Here is a 19,200-nt window from a genome sequence, read left to right as displayed (position 1 = left end):
CCTAAGGAGCTCCTGCTGCCTCCTGTCCCAGGCCTTCCTGCAAAGAAGGAAAGTCCGCTGTACAAACTCAGGTGGGAGTTAAAAACTAGCCCCCACACCTTATAGGAATGATAAAAATTTAACGCTGTACTTGATGAAGGCCAGTAACCAGAAGAAACAGAAGAACTTGGGAAGAACCTTGCCATTTACTGGGTGCAACCTCAGTGGCCACCCTGCTGAACAAGTTGAAATCAACAGGGCTCACCACCGACGGAGTCTGTCTGGAGGGAGCTCCCCCCTGCCTCGCCCACCCCTCAGGCCAGCTACACTAGGGAAACGCGTGATAGACTGTTCTTGGATGTCAGCATCTGAAATCTGCATTTCAGAACCGCCCCAACTTAAACACCCCACTTGAAAACTGTATGTTTCCGCTATTCAATTTCCATGTCAAGCGTTGGTACTAAATGTTCCTGGGTTTGATTCCCATCAGAAGGTCACTGTGCCCAAGGCATTTACATTTTTGGCAAAATGGCAGACCCTTGAGGATTTTCCCATTAAAATTATTTCACAAAAAGGTTAACTTGTTCCGGAATATTGGGCCACTGGTAGGAATCAAATAAATACAAAACTACCAACTGACGGTGTCCTGTGTGTTACCAGTCAGTTACACTGCCCACTCACGAAGATCTTTCCGATGCCCTCTGGGATCCTGTGCCCAAACCACAATTAGTACAAAGCAAATCAACGAGCCCCGTATTTGTCCCATGAAACCTGCAAGAATACTAACACTTCCTCTAATGTGTCAGTAACTTGCCATCTTGGCCCCAAGAGATTTGGGTAAACAAAGGTCATGGTGAGGGACACGACTCCAAAGAAGAGCTTTCTATCAGCCACGAACAAGTCAGCCACAGAACTACCACAGAACATCTTTAAAATGGGGAAATAAATTATTCAATCAACTCGGTACATCGTGGTCAACATAGCTAAGAGAAATAAACTTTGAAAACTGCATGAGTAGAGAAAAGAACACCGTCCGACGCGTTTTCAGTGAGGAAGACGGGCTGGTCCTTAGTCAGTATCTCGTCAAGTCCCTACTGCTTCTTCAGAGGCTCTGAGCCGCAGCCTGCGCGGCCCCTTCTTCTCGCCCCTTCTTGCCCGCACGTCAAGCCCCTGGCCAGGCCCGGGGTCCCTTCGCTCCCGGCTCAGACACTGCCAGCTGGGCAGTCCCCGGAGCTGCTTCTCTTCCTGCCTCTTGAAGACTAACTCTCCTAACTCGGGGTGGCCCTCACACTGGGGACACAGGGAGATATACCGGGGAGGAAACGAGCAGACTCTCTGCTCAGGGCTGGCACCCTGGTAAAGGTAAACAGAGATGATAATTCCTACCTGCCCGGGTTATTGGGAAAATCCATGCCCCAGTTAAACAGTGTCCTACCCACACCGAAGGCTCTGGACAAATGACACCGCCCGCCCTCCCACTTTTCGGGCACACAATGATGCGGAGCTGCTGGCAGGCTCTCAGCCCTCTCTGCGACGTGGCAGCGGGGAGCATGTAGCCTGTCAATCAGCGGCTCAGGAATACAAGAGGAATTCCACGGGACTTCTGGTGCTTATCCGTGCTCATTTCCAGGCCCTCGGTCTGCTGTCCTCCGTCCGGGTGTGACTCTGTGACTCCAATCCCGCCCCATGAGACCCCACGCTCCATAACGGTAGGCGTGCATTTGGTTCTGCTCAGCGTCCGAGCACAGTGTAGCCCTGACAAACAGTGTCATGAGAGCGTGGACCCATTGGTCAATTGATGTCCACTCTCCCTGCAGGACGTGGAGCTCTTTGCAGTGGGAAGCACCTTGTTTTTACATCCACAGCAGCTAGAAAGCGCCCTGTCTGTGGCAAGTACTCAGTCATATTTAGTTGCACTGAAGCAAGTAGAAGCAGCTACTCCTGCACAGGTATTTTGACCAGCGTGCTGATCAAAACCTCAGGACAACCTCACTTAGACTCACAACAACGGCGCTAAGTGTTCCACCTGATCATGAAGACACCAGTCCTGTGTCCCAGGGCTTTCTAACCTCCACCCTCCATGTCTCCAGCAGGCTAGACAAGGAGAAGGAACAGGGTCTTCTCAGATTCACGCCATGGAGAAGCAGTGGATAACGCATTTTCGCAAGCCAAATTCGGAGAAAGGTACGTTTTCAGGTAATACCAAATGGCAACATTTCTAATATTTCAAATTAAAAGAGAGAAAATACAGTTCTTCTCTGGAGAGAACCACTAAAATAAAAAGCACGTCCTCATCCCTCCTCACTCCTGCAAGTGCCATTACAACAGGCACAAAATTCACGGAAACAGACTGAAAGGAAAGGTAACAGGTGGTTTTGAGGGTTATAAGACGAGCGGTACTTCTTCCATACTTCCTACAGAAACTTTCCTAGAGTTCTTGGCATTTTACATCACTTTTAAAGGATCAGCTTCTCAAGAAGAAATGAGAACAGTGGTTAGCATGCACCAGGGTAATTAGGCAGTGTCTTCAATTAGCTCCTGGGCCTGACTTGGGAAACCTAGAGCCTTTGATGTGGAGCGCCAGAACACCGCTTAATTAGGACATGGGGAGGAGGGGAGGAGAAGGGGGAGGGGAGAAGGGCAGGGGGAGGGGAGAGGAGAGGGAAGGGGGGAGGGCAGGGGGGAGGGAAGGGGGTGCCAGGGACATGCAGCCCCAGTTGGAGCTTGTGCACTCGTGGACAACAGCAAGACTATTTCAGAAATTTCCTTTCAAATATTTTAATAGACAGAGAAAGAGGGTAGAAAAGGGAGAGAAATGAGGAAAAATAATAGAAGGACAGAAGAAGTGGGGAAAAAATCTAGGCAGTCTCCATAGCTCAGGAAAAAAAATTTGTTTTTTATTCTTTTTGAGGAGTAATACAGATTAAAATGATATCAATGTTTTGGACCTAACATTTGTAGAAGCATATTTCCCCTTTTAACAAAAATTCCAGGTCCTTCTGAAGCAAATGAACACTATAAATTTATCTCCGGCACGTTACAGTTAACAGCCAATGTTATTCTAAATGTTCCATCTTCCAATCAAGCTGCTTCGAACAGGCATGATTGCTTTAGAGACTCGGGCCCCTGTCTCTTTCTCATCTCTTCATTAACCAGCACTTCCCAAACCTGCCGAGGTCAAGGATTCTGAGCACTGCTAAGTGCTTCTTAAGAGACTGGCTGGGAAGGGAGAGGGGGAGAGATGGGACAGGGAGGGCAGGAGGAAGGGAAGAGGAAAGGAGCAGAGGGAGGGGAGGGAGGAGCGGAGGGGAGGGAGGAGAGGGGAGGGGGAGGGGAGGGGAGGGAGGAGCGGAGGGGGAGGGGAGGGGAGGGGAGGGGAGAGGGAGGGGAGGGGAGGGGAGGGGAGGGGGAGGGGAAGGGAAAGGAAAAGAGGGGGAGAGGAAGGGAGTGTGAGGGAGGGGAGGGGAGAGAAAGGAAGGGGAGGGAAGGGGAGAGGAAAAAGGGGAGGAGAAGGGAGGGGGAGAGGAGGGAAGGAAGGGGGAGGGGGAGAGGAGGGGAGGGGGGAGGGGAAGGAAAGGGAGGGGAGGGAAGGGGAGGGGAGGGGAGGGGAGGGGAGAGGAGGGGAGAGGGGAGGGGAGGGGAGGGGAGAGGAGGGGAAAGGGGAGGGGAAGGAAAGGGAGGGAGGGAAGGGGAGGGGAGGGGAGGGGAGGGGAGGGGAGGGGAGGGGGAGGACTGGGAGAAGTGGGAGGAAGGGGGAGGAGGGGCAGGCGGTGCAGCAGAAGGCTGATACTGGGCTCCAATAGGGGCGTAAAGGATTTTCTTGGGGTTTGCTGGTTAGGGAGCAGCACGTGCCCTGCACCCAGCGAGCCCTCTCTCAGGAGCAGCCCTGCGTCTTGCACCACAGATGGCCTTCTCACTGGCTTGTTTGTGACGGCAAAACACTGGAAAGAGCCAAGTCTCCACTCTGCCTTTATTAGAAAACACAGGAGCAGCAGAACACGAGAAGTCGAGTCGGCCAAGATGAACCTCAAAAACAGAGCTGAGCCCAGGAGTGCACTGTCGCAAACAGGGCGAGCCGACCACAGCCCACTCAGGGCTTGGGCACACACGCGAGGGCCCACACTCACGCACGCGCACACACTCACCACTCAGAGAAAACCAGGAGGCGGCACACAGCCCAGGCAGGACAGGGCTACCTCTGCAAGACAACACAAGGGCTGTCATCGGGGAGGGGCTCCGAAGGGGTTTTAAAGGCACAAGTCACGACTGATTGGATTATTTCTGAGCTGTGCATATATTTACACGCATGCTTCCACAAGAAACACACGTGGCCTCATGCACCCCCTCTGCTAGGGCACGTGCGCTCTGAGAGGAAACTATGCCAATACGCAACCTAAGAATTCATTCAAAGACAACCAACGTCCTAGCTCCTTTCTGTTCATGTGTCGTGTCTCCACGGATGAGGATGTGGAGAAAGCTGTAAATAAGATTTCTCTGCAGACTGCCTGGCTCTGCAAAGAGAAACAGATGATTTTTGTCAATTTAACGCTGCCCGAGTGCCCCACAACCTGTAAGTCTGCTCCTAAGAGAAATGAAAATACACGTCCACACCAAGGCTTTCCACAGACACTCGCAGCGGCATTCAGAACAGCCAAATCTGGACGTGACCCAAAGGCACTGGCAGGAGAATGGAAAAGCAAATGCTGGTACGTCCGCACAACAACCATTCCTCGGTCAAAAGACGACTCCATGTGGGTAAATCTCAAAAACATGATGCAAGTGAGAACAGGTAAGGAGATGGGCTGGTGTGAGACAGCGCTGGGGAGCGAGGATGGGGACTGGCTGGAGCTGGGATTCTGGGGTCACAGGGCCCCACCCGGCATCTCCCTCATTTACATGAGGAGAGCAGACAAAGCATCACCTCGGGAAAGGATTGGACTGCCTGTGCTGCCACCCCTGTCTGGTTCTCAAAAGTCCCCTGCTGAGGGAGGTCAGAGTACAGAGAAGAGGGGACCCGGGTGGCCTGCTGGCGGACCTGCAGGGACTCTCCGAGTTATTAAACTCCTCGTGGAGCTCCACTTGGTCACCATCTCTGCTCCTTAAAAAGTGTGGCTGTAGTTTATATAACGTACGTGCTATTTTTTCAGAGACTCCAAGAAGCCAAGGATTGTAAAATGCATCATGGCTTTCTGTATCATTAAGGAAAACAATGCTGCCAATTGAATTCTGACACAATGCTTTCTCATCGTGTGCAATTTTTATCTGGTATTTAGTAAGCGCTATTGTAAGCCATTAAGGTATTCGCAACACTTCTCTTCTTCCTGTTCCGAAGCCACTCTGAGTCAGCTTGCCTCTCAGAGCCGTCAACATCTACATTTTCATTCGGTGTCTCCCTGCGGGCCATGAGTGTGGGTGGTGTGACATCTCCATGACGGTCTCTGGGGTTATTCCAGGTCGCAGACCCCCATTCAGAGGCTCTGATACTGCCATTGTCATTCTACAACCAGGACTCCAATTCCCTCCACAGTGCACCTTACTACGAGCGGACGGAAACACTGACTGACCGCTGTCCAGCCATGCCATAGAGCCACAGTCATGCAAACAATCACCATCACGCCAACACCGGTGAGTGCCACACACATTGTGACATCAGAGGGGTTCACGTGAAAAGAATGGGCACCTCAGACCTGATAACTGGTATGTTCAAGAAAACAGATAACAAGGCGGACATTTTCACCAGAGACGAAGAATCATTAAAGAATCAAATGGAAATTATGGGATAAAAAATGTATAATGGAATCAAGAATTCGGTAGGTTGGCTAAATAGCAGATTGGACACCATAACAGAGCAGGATTTGAAAGCTGTAAAATAGGTCATTAGAAAATATCCAGAGAGAAGCACAGAAAGAAAGAAAGAAACAGCAACACTAAACAGAATGTAAGAAGCATATGGGACACGGTGAAAAGATCCAACATATTCTAACGAGTTCCAGGAAAGAAGAGACAGACAAGGACAGAAATAGTATTTGAAGTGACATTGATGAAAAACAACAAGCCACAGGGACAAGAAGCACCAAACAGGACAAATAAAAGTAAACCTCACCTGAGAGCACTTCAGTGAACTGATGAAAACCAAGAAAAAAGCTTTTAAATCAGTGGCGGGATGGGGACGGGAGGGGGGGGGGGGGCACAGGACCTTCTAGGAACCAATATTACCGCTCAGCCAACTTTTTAACAGAAAAAAACAGAAGCCTCAAGATGAGGGAAAATTCTTCTAAGCTCCTATAAACTGAAAAAAATAATAATAATTTTCTCAGTTGACATACAATATATCAGTTTCATATGTACTGGGAAAAAAATCTTTTTAAAAAATTGCTACAGAATTCTACACCCAGCAAAAATATCCTTCAAAAATGAAATAGGGGTAAAATTAAAACATTTGCAGACTAAAAGAAACTAAGCAAATTTGTTGCCAGAAGACTCAGGCCAAAAGAAATGTTCATGAAGGTTTTCCAGGTTGAAGGTAATGAGCCCCGACGGACGGGAAGTGCAGGAGAATGCAGGGCACTGACCAGGGCGGGTGAGCCGATGACACCAAATGAAGGCTGACTGTGTGAAACAGGAGCGCTGTCTGTGGGCGTCAAGCACACACAGAACGAAACCCCGCGGTGACGTCACAGTCAGCAGGGAGCAGGAGCTTTACCGTTCCTGCGCTGCTGGAAGCGGTAGGAGGACTGACCTCTAACACGTGGACATCGTGACCGAAATCCATACATCACTTACATATTCTGCAATGTGGCACTAATGGGGGGGGGGGGGGGGGGGGGGAGGGAATAAATTTTTAAACCTGATCATACAAGATAAGTCAAGAAAAGGGAAAGACGACATAAAGAACAGGTGAGACAAAGAGGAGGATGGTAGATTGAAATCCAGATATCCTAACAATGACATTAAATGAATATGGACTAAACACTGGAATTCAGAGAGCAGGAAGCTCTCTGACCAGGAGGTGAAAGCCACCTCCAGAGCCCCGGGCATCCCTGCCAGCCATGTCCGCCCCTGGCTGCATCTCCAGACAGGGCCACTGGAGCGAGCCGGGTCACCCCAGGAAACTAAGAGGCCCTGCTCAGCCGGGATGCACTCACGTGAACCCTTCCGAGTGAGTGCTCTGGGGATATGGAGGCAGGTTGGCCGTTCCTCTGACCATCAAAATCGAAGACTTAACAGGTCAGGACGAGAGCCAAAGGAATAAGAGATCAGGTGCCACCATCTTGAACGTCTGGATTCCCTCCTCCCTCCCAGGCAGACATCCACCTACGCTGCGGTCCCACGTCCCCCTCAAAGGCTCCTCTTCCCTGCAGGCCACTTCTGTCACCAACACAGTCTCCAGGTCCTACCGGAGCCCAGCAGCAGCTGGAAGCCAAGGCCCTAGGCAACGCCCCCTTTTCTCCCTCCACGGAGAAAATAAAGAATTCATATCGGCTGAACAAGTAGAAACATATTCAAATTAAAACAAGCAACAGGAGAGCTGTGAAAATAAAGGAACTCTGAATTTTCAAAATGACAAAAACACTAAGAGAAAAGGTATAATCCTCGTTCCTAAATCCTGTATGTCCTTCCGAGGTCAGACATAGCATCGTCCAAAGCGCTCCCAGCCCAAGAGAGTCTGATTTTGGCCGTTCATGCAAACTTTTCTGTCTTATTAAACAGATGAGAACGAACACCTTTCAGAACCAGAAATGAATTTGGTGGATTTATCCAAGGTCACAAGTATTCATTTGAGGGGATTAAAATGCGACTGACTCCCAGGCAAATGCTGCCGTGAGTTCATTCATTTCAGGACAGTACCTTTAGGGCCGGCAGGCATGGACCACCCCTTCCCAGCCTAAACGACCCCGACGCCTCCTTCCCGTTCTGCGTTCTTGCTTTGGACCTTTCCATCTCTAGGGAAAGAAGGAACCTGGCTAACATCCCTATTTAAACAGTCATCTTCCTGAAAAGAAGACAGTAAACGACCACCACTTCCGTTATCCACAACTCTCCACACCACTGGGTTAGGGGACCCACTTACCTATTTTTATGTATTAAAAATAACGACCTTTCACATCGGTGATGTTAAAATTGTAAGTACAACCACCATTCCTCTCCTCTGGGCCAGACCCAGAGCCCACTTACTAAACAGCCACCCCAGGCCCGTGTCAGGGGCTCCGTACACACTGGTGACCCTCACCAGTGGCGTCTACACGGCTCGTGCACTCCAGCAAAGCGCCCAGGCCACTCGGACAGGACAAATGCCACTGAACTCAAGACGATGAGTCATTTCCATCCTTTGGTTTGTGAGCCTGTTAGGACGGGGCTGGCATCTTCTGCCCCCACATTAACCTGTGGGGTGCTTGCTATGTGTGGCCCACATATTTTTTCAAGGCGTTTATCTTTCTTTTTCTCAAAGAGAGTAATCAGTATAACATCTTCCTTCTGCTAAGACAACAACCTAATTTCTCACCATTTGTTGTCTTTCTTCCGTTAAAATGCTCCTCAGCTGGGCTGTTTTAAGGCTTCGTGCTGGTAACTGAAGACAACGGGAGCAGGTGCTCAGGGCAGGTGCTCAGGGTGGGGGGCTGCCTTGGTCCTCCGGAGGAGAGGAGGGGGTGGGGGAGGGGAATGGAGACTGAGAGGACGAGGGAGCCACGGGCCCAGGTCTCCCACTGCACGACCACCCAGGGCACCTGGACGGGTGGAAAGATGAGCAGGTCGCTCCACCCCCCACCTGCCTGCCTGCAATTCCCCTCCTAGGCATAGACCCAAGGGAACTGAGAACACATGTCCACGTAAAACCTCGTACACAAGTGTTCACCGCAGCCAAAAAGGAGCAACTCCCAACGTCCACTGACAGGTGGACAAACAGTACGTGTCTATCCAGCCAATGGAACATTATTCAGCTATAAAAGGACTGAATTACTGCAACATGCAACAACATGCAAGCACACGGATGAATCATGAAAACACTGTGCTAAGTGAAGAAGTCAGACACCTTGGCCACATACTGAATGATTCCGTTTATAATCTTATGTGATGTGAATTTTATGTTGCCTAAAAACCTCCATTATACAGCACACTGACAAATAAATCCTTGACAGTGGGGGCGCGGGATGCCCAGAGCCTTTGTGAAGCCCGATTCACAACCACGACACAGTTTCCCTGTAACAGGAAATCCAGTCGAACAGAAGCAGCCGTGCCTTCGATCGGTCACTGTTTCCCCCTGGATGGCACCTCCTCTTTGGGCTGGGCCATCATTTGACAGCTCTTGTCAGTCACACATGACGAGCAAGCGGTGGGCCCCTCCATGCCCCACACCCCGTCCTTTCAGGGGTCACACCTGCTTTCTGACTCAGAAGCAGCACAGGCTCACACGGCACCCCACCCCTACACGTCCCCAGAGCTGTTTTCACACCGCTCTGCGCCTCCATATCACGGGCCTCTAGGGGAACTCAGGAAACCTGCACTGCACAGAAGCCTGGGAACGCCAGACGTGGCAGCTGCAGACTCAGTCCCCACACTGACAGCATTTGGTCCTCATCTGCAATTTGTCACACACACAGAGAACACAAAGATGAGAGGCGCGATCCTTGAGAGACTCGTTAAGGGCAGAGGTAAGCCCTTATTCCTCTCTAAAAATACGATCCTTCAAGTAGGTCAGTCATGAGCAGGGCAGGGACCACAGTCAGCCAGGCAGGAGGAGGGAGCTGGAGAGAGCGGCCGGTGTGGGTGCCGCGCTGGGGACGCCTCCACCGCCTCGCCTGGGAGGGGAGGGAGGATGGGAGGGGGGCATCCGCCACAGGCCGCTGGGCCCTGTCCTGGGCAGACGCTCTACCTTGTTTTATTCTCCCCACTAAGCACAGCCCCCGCATTGACATTTACAGACCTGAAGAGGCTGACCAGTAACCTCAAGTTACATCTCCAGGAAGCGGCCACGTCCAGTCCAACAAGTCCCGTCCTTCCTGAAGTTACCAGGCCCTGACCTCGCCCCCACACCAGTGCAGCAGCAGCAGAAGACGCCCCTCCTGGTAAGCGGCCCTGCCAGGGAGGGGGCCCTGGCACAGGGAGGCATGGTGTGAGGGCCTACCAGCTAACACAACCTTTCGGACACGAGGGGACAGAGCCTGCGTAAGCCAGGCCTCCCCCAGTGTGACGAACGCTTGCAAGTCTGAGCCAGTTGAAGCTCCACTTGGAGGGTGTGGTGGGCCTAACCCCACGGGGACTGTCACGAATCCTGCCCACCTGCCCCACAGGACGGCACATTGGTGTCACCTCCCACTGGGGCTCAGACTGCCAGCCCCAAAGAGCCTCGAGTCGTCCTCCAAATGGGTCAGAAAACAACTTCATTCCTTCTTCTTCCTCTTCTTTTCTAATAACGTGCTTGTTGTGTTTTTAAAAGAATTTATAGATCACGTCTCCCATCTGCTCTAAGTGATGGCAGAGGGTGCCATGCCTTTCTGCTCCCCTGTGAAATACAATGGGAGGTGGGGTTAGTGTAAAGAGTCTGGTGTAAACTGCTTGGTAGAATCTGAACTCTGCAGCCAGGAGGCCATTTCCAAGCCTTGGGCTCTGGAGACAGGAGATGTGCGAGCAGGGCTGTGGGGGGCAGGGCTGCGGGGGTCGGGGGGAGCAGGGCTGCGGGGGGCAGGGCTGCAGGAGGCACGGCTGTGGAAGAGCCTCTCAGCTGCCCAGCATAAATCAGGTGAGCAGTGAGGGAAGAGGAGCAAAGATGAAGGACGGGAACATGATTAAGGCCAAAGCAAAAATACACACAGAACGTCTGTCACGGTACAAATGTAACACTCTGGGCGGAAAGCAGTTAAGTGAAACTGTCAACAGACAGCAGTTAACCCCACAGGACCAGGAGGCTGCACTGTGTGCGAAGCTATCGAGCACCTACCTGACGCCCGAGTCACCGCACACGCTGAGTACGTACACCGTGAGCAGCGGCTCTGCCTTTGGCTCCAGTCCTCATCTGCAGTTTGTCACAGACCCACAAACAAGGTGGAGGAAGCCCAAGCTCAGCACCCACAGAAAGGAAACCGGAGGTGAAGGCAACAAGGGCAGCTGGCTGGCCCGGGGGACCGTAGCACACAGAGGATGACACGCTGACGGCCGAGGGGGAGCTCAGGTGACCACGCGTCAGGCTTTCCCTTACGGAGGTCAGAATGTGTGCCCCACGCAGGAGGCATGGAAGGCCAATCCACACTGGTCCATCACACGTGTGTCTCCAGCACGTCCCAGGGGACACAGCTACGCAAAGCTGGGTTCTCCCTCCATTATCCACCTCTGACTCCAGAATGGCAGGAAGAGGCACAGCCCACTGGCTTAAGGAGCTTTACTGCACCCTGCATGCAGTTCATGCCCAGACCCTCGCTGAGGGCAGGTGAGTGACGCCTGCCGCTCTGCCCCCACTCCCGCTCCCAGAGAGGCAGGTGCCACTACATGGGCGACCAGCCCCAGGAAGGACACCCGCAGGCCAGCGATGGCGAGTCACCCAGCAGGGCAGTGGGCTCTGTCAGGGGCCTGGCTGACAGAGCGCTTCCCAACACCCACCAGCTGCATGGCCAGCCCCGAACACCTGGCAGCTTGGTAATCAGGCCGCTGGAGCCCAAGCCTCTGTCCCCAAGGCGGACAAGTGGAGCAGTCAGCCCCACGTCAGGGAGAAGGCCGGGGCCCGGACTCCGGCAGTCCACGCACAAACCCCCCATGAAACCCTGCTGCGCACAGTCGGGATCTGCAAGCACGCCCCCTGCGGAAGACAAGCCTGGGAATGGCCCAAAGGCCAGCGGCGCTGTGCTCTGGCCGGGGCAGCCCCGTCCTCCCTGACGCCCCTCCCACCAAGAGTGGCCACGGGCAGCTCCGGCTCATCGCGCACACTCCCAAGGCAGGCGCACGATTCTACATCAGCACGCAAGGCAGGGGCGTCACATAGGCTGAAGCGCCGCGGCTCTGTCCCCTGGCTGACGGTCCAGGTGGCAGGGCCCGTGGAGTCACAGGCAGACTTCTCTCTTGAAGCAACCACGCCCGGCAGGGAGCCCCCAAAAGCCGCGTCTGCACGACAGCGAGCCACCCTCCATCCTGCCTGCACACCACCCGCGTGCAGCAGCCCTCAGAGGCACGACGGACTGACGGAAAGGCCGAGGTTCAGAACCGCTACATGGAGCCCACAAAATGTCTTTGTGGGGGTCACTAAACAGTGTCCGACGGGGATTCACTGAGACCTGTCGGGCCTCGTAGCTCCCTGTGGACCTTACAGCTCCTGCACAGGACGCGCTGCCCTCGTCCTGCAGAGACGTGTTCAGAGGAGAATGCGCTCCTATGGCAAGCGGCACAGCAGTGGCGCTCTCCGGGCATTCTCTGTGCCCTGCGCAGACGTGCACGCAGGACAGGAGGGACTCAGTCAGGGGACTTTGGAAACCTGCCAACATGGGAGTTTCACCAAATTTCCTCACCTGCCTTAGTAAGTTGTAAGTATCCCCATGTAAACCGGTTTTCACGCCACCCAGGACAACTGCATTTGAACCCCTGGCGGGGGCCCACTTCTGGGGACAGAGCAGAGAGACGCGACCCTCTGCCTGCCGTCTCCCCTCGGCTCCAGCTCCTAAATTACACCTGGACTAAACCGCCAGAACCCCCCGTTTGTTAGGAAAGGTCTTAAAAGATCGAGTCCACGCTGTGTGCGCTCAGCTTTATAATCTCCAGCTCCCAACTCCCAGTAAAACTTGCAGTTGAGACTTACAATACAATGAGTGGGCTTTATTTAACTGCGGAATTTGCAGCTGAAACAACTGGCATTTTCCCTTCCACCTCTTCCTGCAGAACCCAAATTTATATACCTACAAGGTAATAAGGCAAAGTCTTAAACGTAATCAGAAGAAATATTTCAGCAGTGGCAAACAGATACATTATTTAGAAAAGGGCTTGACTGGCCTGGTAAGTAAGGGAATCTGGGGCCAAGAGTCCAGCAGCTTCAGAAAACACATCCTCACCACGGTCTCTCAACTCCTGTGGACCCCAAACCTCCTTTACCAAAATATTTAGTCTTGAAGCCGGAAAAGAGGAGGGAAAGCGCCGTGCTCACGACACAAGCAGGTTTCCAGTGGCTGATTTTCCCCACTTCCTGGCTGGGAATAAGACAAGACCCCCAGCCCGTCCCCGACCACGGCAACGTGGAGGCCTGCAAGGACTTCCGAGGATTTCCACAAACGTTAATGAAAATGACCTCATGTCCAGGTGCCCAACCTTTGTGAATCGTACAATAAAGAGACACAGAGAGAGAAAACCTGATGGATGGTGAGTAGCTACGACAAAGGTCCAGAAATTTAATACCGTTCCCATTGTTTTCTTGCAGATGGCACAGTCGCCTCTTTATTACTGCAGGAAGCTCGAGAGCCCTGTAGAGTGCAATAAAGTACGTGTGCTCAACTTTGCAGTGTTTCAAAGGACCCTGATTTACAGGAGGCACTGGGCACCTTGCACACAAACATCTCAGCTCATGGATGCCTCACATTTTGTGCAGACTCTCTGACGCTGCATGAGGTGGGCCACACGCTGAGACGCAGGCTGTGGGATGCCAGGCCTCCCGCCCACCCACCCACCCACCCACCCGAAACCCACGCGAAGACCAGGGCAGGGGGCGAAGCTCTGCAATGCCAGCGCCGAGCCAGCCAGCCAGCCATCCCGCTGCGCCCATGACCGTGGGCTCTTCTGAAATAGACAAGTCCCACCAATGGTCTGCAGCAACAAAATTTTAAACATTTTTTTATCATCCTTAAAAATGAACGCAGTTGTCTTGGCATCAAAAAATAGTAAATAAGTGTTTGTCACTGTGGTCCTGCGTCCTGAACGCGGCAAAAGGCCCTACCTGTCGGCATCAACGGCTTCTTTCCAGGCCGCAGCAATGCCTTCCTCCGGTCCCACTGTCTACTCTGACCCAGATGGGGTCCCCCCTGCTCTGCTGTGCAGACACCCCTCCCAAGCATCCTATAAACTGCAAACATTCTCCCGCACCAGCTCTCCCAACTGTCTCCCCTTCAGAAATTTGCACATCATTCTTGAAATCCCACCGACTGCTACAGCTTCTCTCAGACTAAACAACGGTCTCCCGGAGGACTGCACCCCTTTGCATGGCTGCTGGCCCCGGACGTTAGCCGGCCCACCATCACGGGACAGCAGGTTTCTCCACCCTGTATGTGATCCCCTGGGGGTGTGCGATCACTTCCCTATACGTAAACGTCGCCTGCCTTACCTGGTAAAGCCTCCTCCAGATGCCACGGAAGAGACCTGCTCTTAGGCAGAAATTTAGGTCCAAAGTAATCATCGATCCTGCTTTAGAAGCCTGCTTTTACTGTCAGCTAGCGCCAACGAGCTGACACCCACCAAGCTAAACTAATAATGAGGCCAGCAGTGAGTCAAGCCTTAGCACTCCAAAAAAACTGCAAATCATACCAAACGGAGTCAACATACACTGCGTTAAAATATTAAACATGTATTCTGAAAGACTGTATCTTGTGTAATAATTCTTAGAAGGAAGAAAGTAATTAAACAGCAGAGACTCACTCCGTGAAGAACAGAACTGGAATCGCAAGTGATCTGGTCACGTCTCTTAAACAAACGCATGAAAGTCAAACCCGGGAGATGGTCACACATAGCCCAGTCAGAAAGGTGTCCTTTTCAACTGAATTGGTGCTGTTCCTCCACCGTCCAGACAACAGTGACGCTATGCCAGCCGCTGTCACCTGTGCATGTTGTCCCAGGTGGAGTAGAACGCTGTCTGTGCCACCGACTCCCGCGGAAGGGCCCATCTGGCCTGGCTGAGATCCTGGAGTCCCTGGGAAGTCCTGCCATAGTTATTTTGTATGATCACCCCAGGCACTGCGGCTATTTCCAAAGGAACGCACCACCGTCAGAAGCTCTCCCCAGCCTTATCCAAGCCCCAACAGCACTGCTCTCAAGAAAAAAGCGACCAAATCCTGATAGAAGCACAAGAGGTAACGAGTGGGACGGAGGCAAAGCAAGGCCCTTGGGCGCAGACCAAAACCCCCACTAAGAAAGCGCTTTCCAAGGAGCAGAAGTCCGCTGTCACTGACTTGACAAGTGAGAAAGGCAAAGCACAAACACATCCTAACACAGAGACGCTCACAACATCAGTCACCCAGCTCTGGGAGCAGAAAGTACCTCTGGGCACCGTTTCAGGCAGGACCCAGTTTACTTCTGGCTATTTTCTTCCCTCAGAATGTAAAGAATGCACAAAGAACCCCTAAATTCAGATCACGTGGATGAATGATTCACAAATAGAAGCCCAAGCAGGCAAGTCTTCCCCGGGCTCCCCACACCGTCTGCGTCCCCGGGGCTGAGCTCCCAGGAGACAACGCACGGCCACTGCCAGCCGCCCTTCTCACCGCATCCTTTAGATAATTCCAGAACCAGCCCATCCCACAAAGCTGAGTGGAAAGGCACCTCCAGACACACTCCACATTTCTAAGTTCCTAGTAAAATTATTAAATCCTCACACCAGTTAATGAGAAAGGCTAAAGGAAACGGGTCTTTGGGTGGTTTACAAATAACTTAAGATCTGGAAGGAAATCTGACACAGTTATCATATTCCATACCACTTTTCTCATTAAGAAAACTGTAAGATGTGAGCCACAAAAGACACAGTAATTGGAAACTGGCTCCCTAAAAAGAACCTTCCCTTTGAATCAAAGACAAAGCACATAATAGGTGTCATCTTTTGAATGCGGAGTGCTTTGTTTCTCAACTGTTTGAAAACTGAAGAGGGAAGAGACAGCTCTCACTAGTGAAGTTGCAGACAGTTACAAAAAATACATTTCCTGTGCAAAATAAAAACCATGATTTAAGGGAAGCACGAAAACTACTTTTTCTTTTCTAAAGATTCTGGGTGTGGGGGGGAGCTTTGGCAAAATAAACAACAGACCACGCACTCCGTGACTCACATCAGCGCGTGGGATCCTTACGAGGCGACTGAGCACATCCAGCGAGTCCGCAGGTAAGAGGGGGAACCACAGGGCGTGGGGGGCGGGGGGAGTGTTACAGGACCCGAGGGTCTGGAAAAGGTTCTCCCCGGATCCAGACTGTTTGAAACCAAGGAGCGGTCGTCTCCCTGTAAGAAACCAAGAGAACAGCACACGAAAAAGGCTTACCCTTGGCTGCCAGTTCTCGTACTGCTTCTGTAAATTTGCACCAATGGTTTCCAGAGCTTTCTGAGGACCCATGGACAAAGGATCTGAGGAAGCAATGAAAAGGAGACAGGTTTTCATACGTGCATTTCCTCCTCTGCTCAACCTCTTTCAGAGCCTGCTGGCACATAACTCACTTCCCAGTCACCTTTCACTAAAGACCACACAACGGGGCCTGCAGTTTATCTGTGTTTAACCAGATTTATGGAACAGCTAAGGCATGCAAATGAGCTAAAACGCCACAACTCTGAGCCTTTCTGGAGAAATCTCTTTTTATTAAACTGGCCCCGTCACTGTTTTTCTTCCACCAGGTTTATCTCAGCACCCGTGGTCTTTTACACTTGGGCTGTTTATTTTGTGCTGCTGTTGAGGCTTTGGGGAAAGGCTCAGGTTGTGCTTCTGTCAGAGGCACCATGTGCAAGGGGCCTACAGCGAGAATAACCCGGTTCTTTCCTCAGGTTCAAACGGCAGCTCTCATGTGCACAGGAGCAGCAGAAAGACACAGACGGACAAAGGTGATGCATTTAAATAACTTGCATCCATGTTCTCAGCCCCTGCACAGAAGGGCAGTTTCAGAAGCACACATGCAGACATGCTCCCGGTTCTCCCACTTCTTTAGGGGTGGCTTCTAGAGCCAGCAGCTCCTCAAACGTGTCTGACTGCCGGAGCTCCTGGCCCTCTTTCAAATGGTGGAGACCCCCAGAGAACTTTGTCTAAGAGGTTGTGTCTATTAGCATTTACTGCACTGAAAATTAAGATGAGAAACTTTTAAAGTATTCCTTTATTCATTCATTTAAAAATAACAAACCCATTACACTTGAACATAAATATTTATTATGAAAAATGACTATTATCCCCGAAAAATTAATGAGTAGCACCATTTTACATTTTGCCGTTTCTCTAACATCTGGTTTCCGAGATGACAGCTGGCCTCCCACATCTGCTTCTGCAACCACCTGTCGCCATCCGTGGTTTGAGGTGATACGTCTAAGGAAAGCCCCGCCTCACACACATACATCGTTAGTGTTTTCAACACCCTTTTTAGATGAGCATGGCTGTCTTCTTTGATACTACACCAAAACTCGACAATAGTGTCTTTGAGATTATTTGCGTGTGGACTCGGAGGCTGCAGCAATGAACTTGTACTCTATCATGTTAAAATCCACTGGTCTCCCCTGCACTTTGAGTGGCTCTTTTACCCACAGGTGATTCTGTATCGGCATCACTGGGCGTTGGGAAACACTGCTTGACTGAGCTACGTAATCTTCTGTATTTCATTCTCTAACATCCCAACGCTTATCACTGGCAGCAAACACTGTCGGCTGTTCTCCTTCAAGTGACAGCTCACTTCGTCCGTCTTCCAGAAAACACCACGTACCCGAGGTTCGTCTGTGGGTCCTTCAGGGAAGTGATGCCACGAAAAGCAGCTGGGCTGCCCAGACCCCACAACTCCATGGTGCCCTCCTACCCACTTCCCCTTTCATCGCACAGAACGTAAAGATGGGCATTCGGTGGCTGAAATCAAACAGCATCAGTGAGTGTTGCTGTCTCTGTTGTCATGCAGCAGCCTACCCGTCTGTCCCCTTGTACCTACCCCTAAAGAAAGGAGAGTCTGTGAGACTGATCCTTTCAGGTACTTTGCTTCACCTTTGTGCTTGCACCTTATGTCTCCCTGTTTGGCCCCAAAGGATGGCTGGTTAGTCAATGACGGGTAAGATTCCTCAAGAGAGGAACAACCTAAGCCAGGCACAGTCACATAGGGGCCATCGGGAGAACTCACAGGGTTGACAGAGGTGGCACACACCCCCACCTTCGCCCGGCTAAGGAGAGCTTCTGTCTCTGTGGCTATATTCCTTCGCAAGACCTGTTTGGGAAGGGATTCAATGAGATGATAACATCCGTTCTCCATCTATTCTTATCAGTAAGTTTCAGCCTAAAGGATTTGTCCCTGGGGAGGCACACACCACCATTATTGAGACATCCTGGGACTTTCGGTTCCGGCTGTCTGCAGGGTGATTGGTTTGAATCAGTTTCTTATTATAATGTATGAAATTCACAGACCTTGAGATTAACAAGCTTTACGTCCTCATTTGTTAATCAATAAAAGCTATGTGTTGGCCCAATTCGGGGCTCAGTCCTTGAGGCTCGAGTCCCCTAGCCCCGCTTGCACTCTATTCTTGGCTACAGTCTTTCTTAACCCTGCGCCGCCCTCCTCGCTCCCCACAGCTTGTGTCGTGCGGGACGCGACAGCCTCACCAAGGGCAGTCTGAGGGAGCTGGCTGTTCTCACTGTGGATGCTCGGCCGAGGCGACGACTGGTGGTTTGGGGCCGTGGGCTTCATTCCTGCTTGGACACCAGCAGCTTCACCCCCCATGGCTTCTGCAGCATCGGTGCAGCTCGCAACAAGGGGAGAGGCCAGTGGCATCTGAATAATATTATAAAAACAGGTCCAACCTGGGCATCCCTGTAGGGTCCCAGGGACCTCCAGGGGGCCACAGAGCATGGCTGTCTGATGCTCTTCTAACAGACGTGCCAATTTCAATCCGAAGGGACAAGACAGCAGGCTGGCAGAGCACTTGTGCTGGTGTCATCTCGCCCTCCTCTGAACCGAGACTAATATTCTGCAGCCAGATCGAGCCGCTTTCTCAGAAACCGAACCCCTAGTCACCACATTTGTGTATATTCCGCCTCGCCCTGCAAGCCAGGGCCTTCCCACGCTCCTACAGACTGGGCGTTACACACATACACGTAAGCGAGGAGTCAGCTGACATCACGAGGCTTCACACACAACAGCACAGGGCTCCTCCACTCCCCACCCACCCAGCAGAGCCCCCGAGAAGCAGCCGCTCGCTTCTGATACGGACCTCCCTGTCCTAAACAAGCACTGACACGACCGTGTTTCATTTTCTCTGTAGGTATCAGTGCCTCAGCTGCTCCAACAGAGGACAGGATTTCCTCTCTCCCACCACCACCCCTCATCTCC

The 19,200-nt window shown here is 51.9% G+C and overlaps 1 protein-coding gene and 1 long non-coding RNA gene across 3 annotated transcripts in view; one reads left to right on the top strand and one right to left on the bottom strand.

Moving 5' to 3' along the window:
• Positions 1–19,200, bottom strand: part of RPTOR (regulatory associated protein of MTOR complex 1) — a 290,023-nt gene that overhangs the window by 198,845 nt on the left and 71,978 nt on the right. For both annotated transcript variants that reach the window (XM_033089438.1, XM_033089439.1), the window contains exon 3: positions 16,182–16,264. In XM_033089438.1, the coding sequence (XP_032945329.1) occupies positions 16,182–16,264 (83 nt within the window). The remainder of the gene's footprint in view (positions 1–16,181; positions 16,265–19,200) is intronic.
• Positions 15,909–18,220, top strand: LOC117012920 (uncharacterized). Its single transcript, XR_004421248.1, has 3 exons — positions 15,909–16,027; positions 16,676–16,732; positions 17,423–18,220. It is a non-coding gene; the product is annotated as an uncharacterized LOC117012920 (long non-coding RNA).

The sequence above is a fragment of the Rhinolophus ferrumequinum genome, chromosome 21 (genome assembly GCF_004115265.2).
Source record: "Rhinolophus ferrumequinum isolate MPI-CBG mRhiFer1 chromosome 21, mRhiFer1_v1.p, whole genome shotgun sequence".
NCBI classification, from domain to species: Eukaryota; Metazoa; Chordata; class Mammalia; order Chiroptera; family Rhinolophidae; genus Rhinolophus; species Rhinolophus ferrumequinum.
The sequence above is the reverse complement of the archived record's forward strand: the minus strand, read 5'-3'. Positions and strand labels throughout refer to the sequence as shown.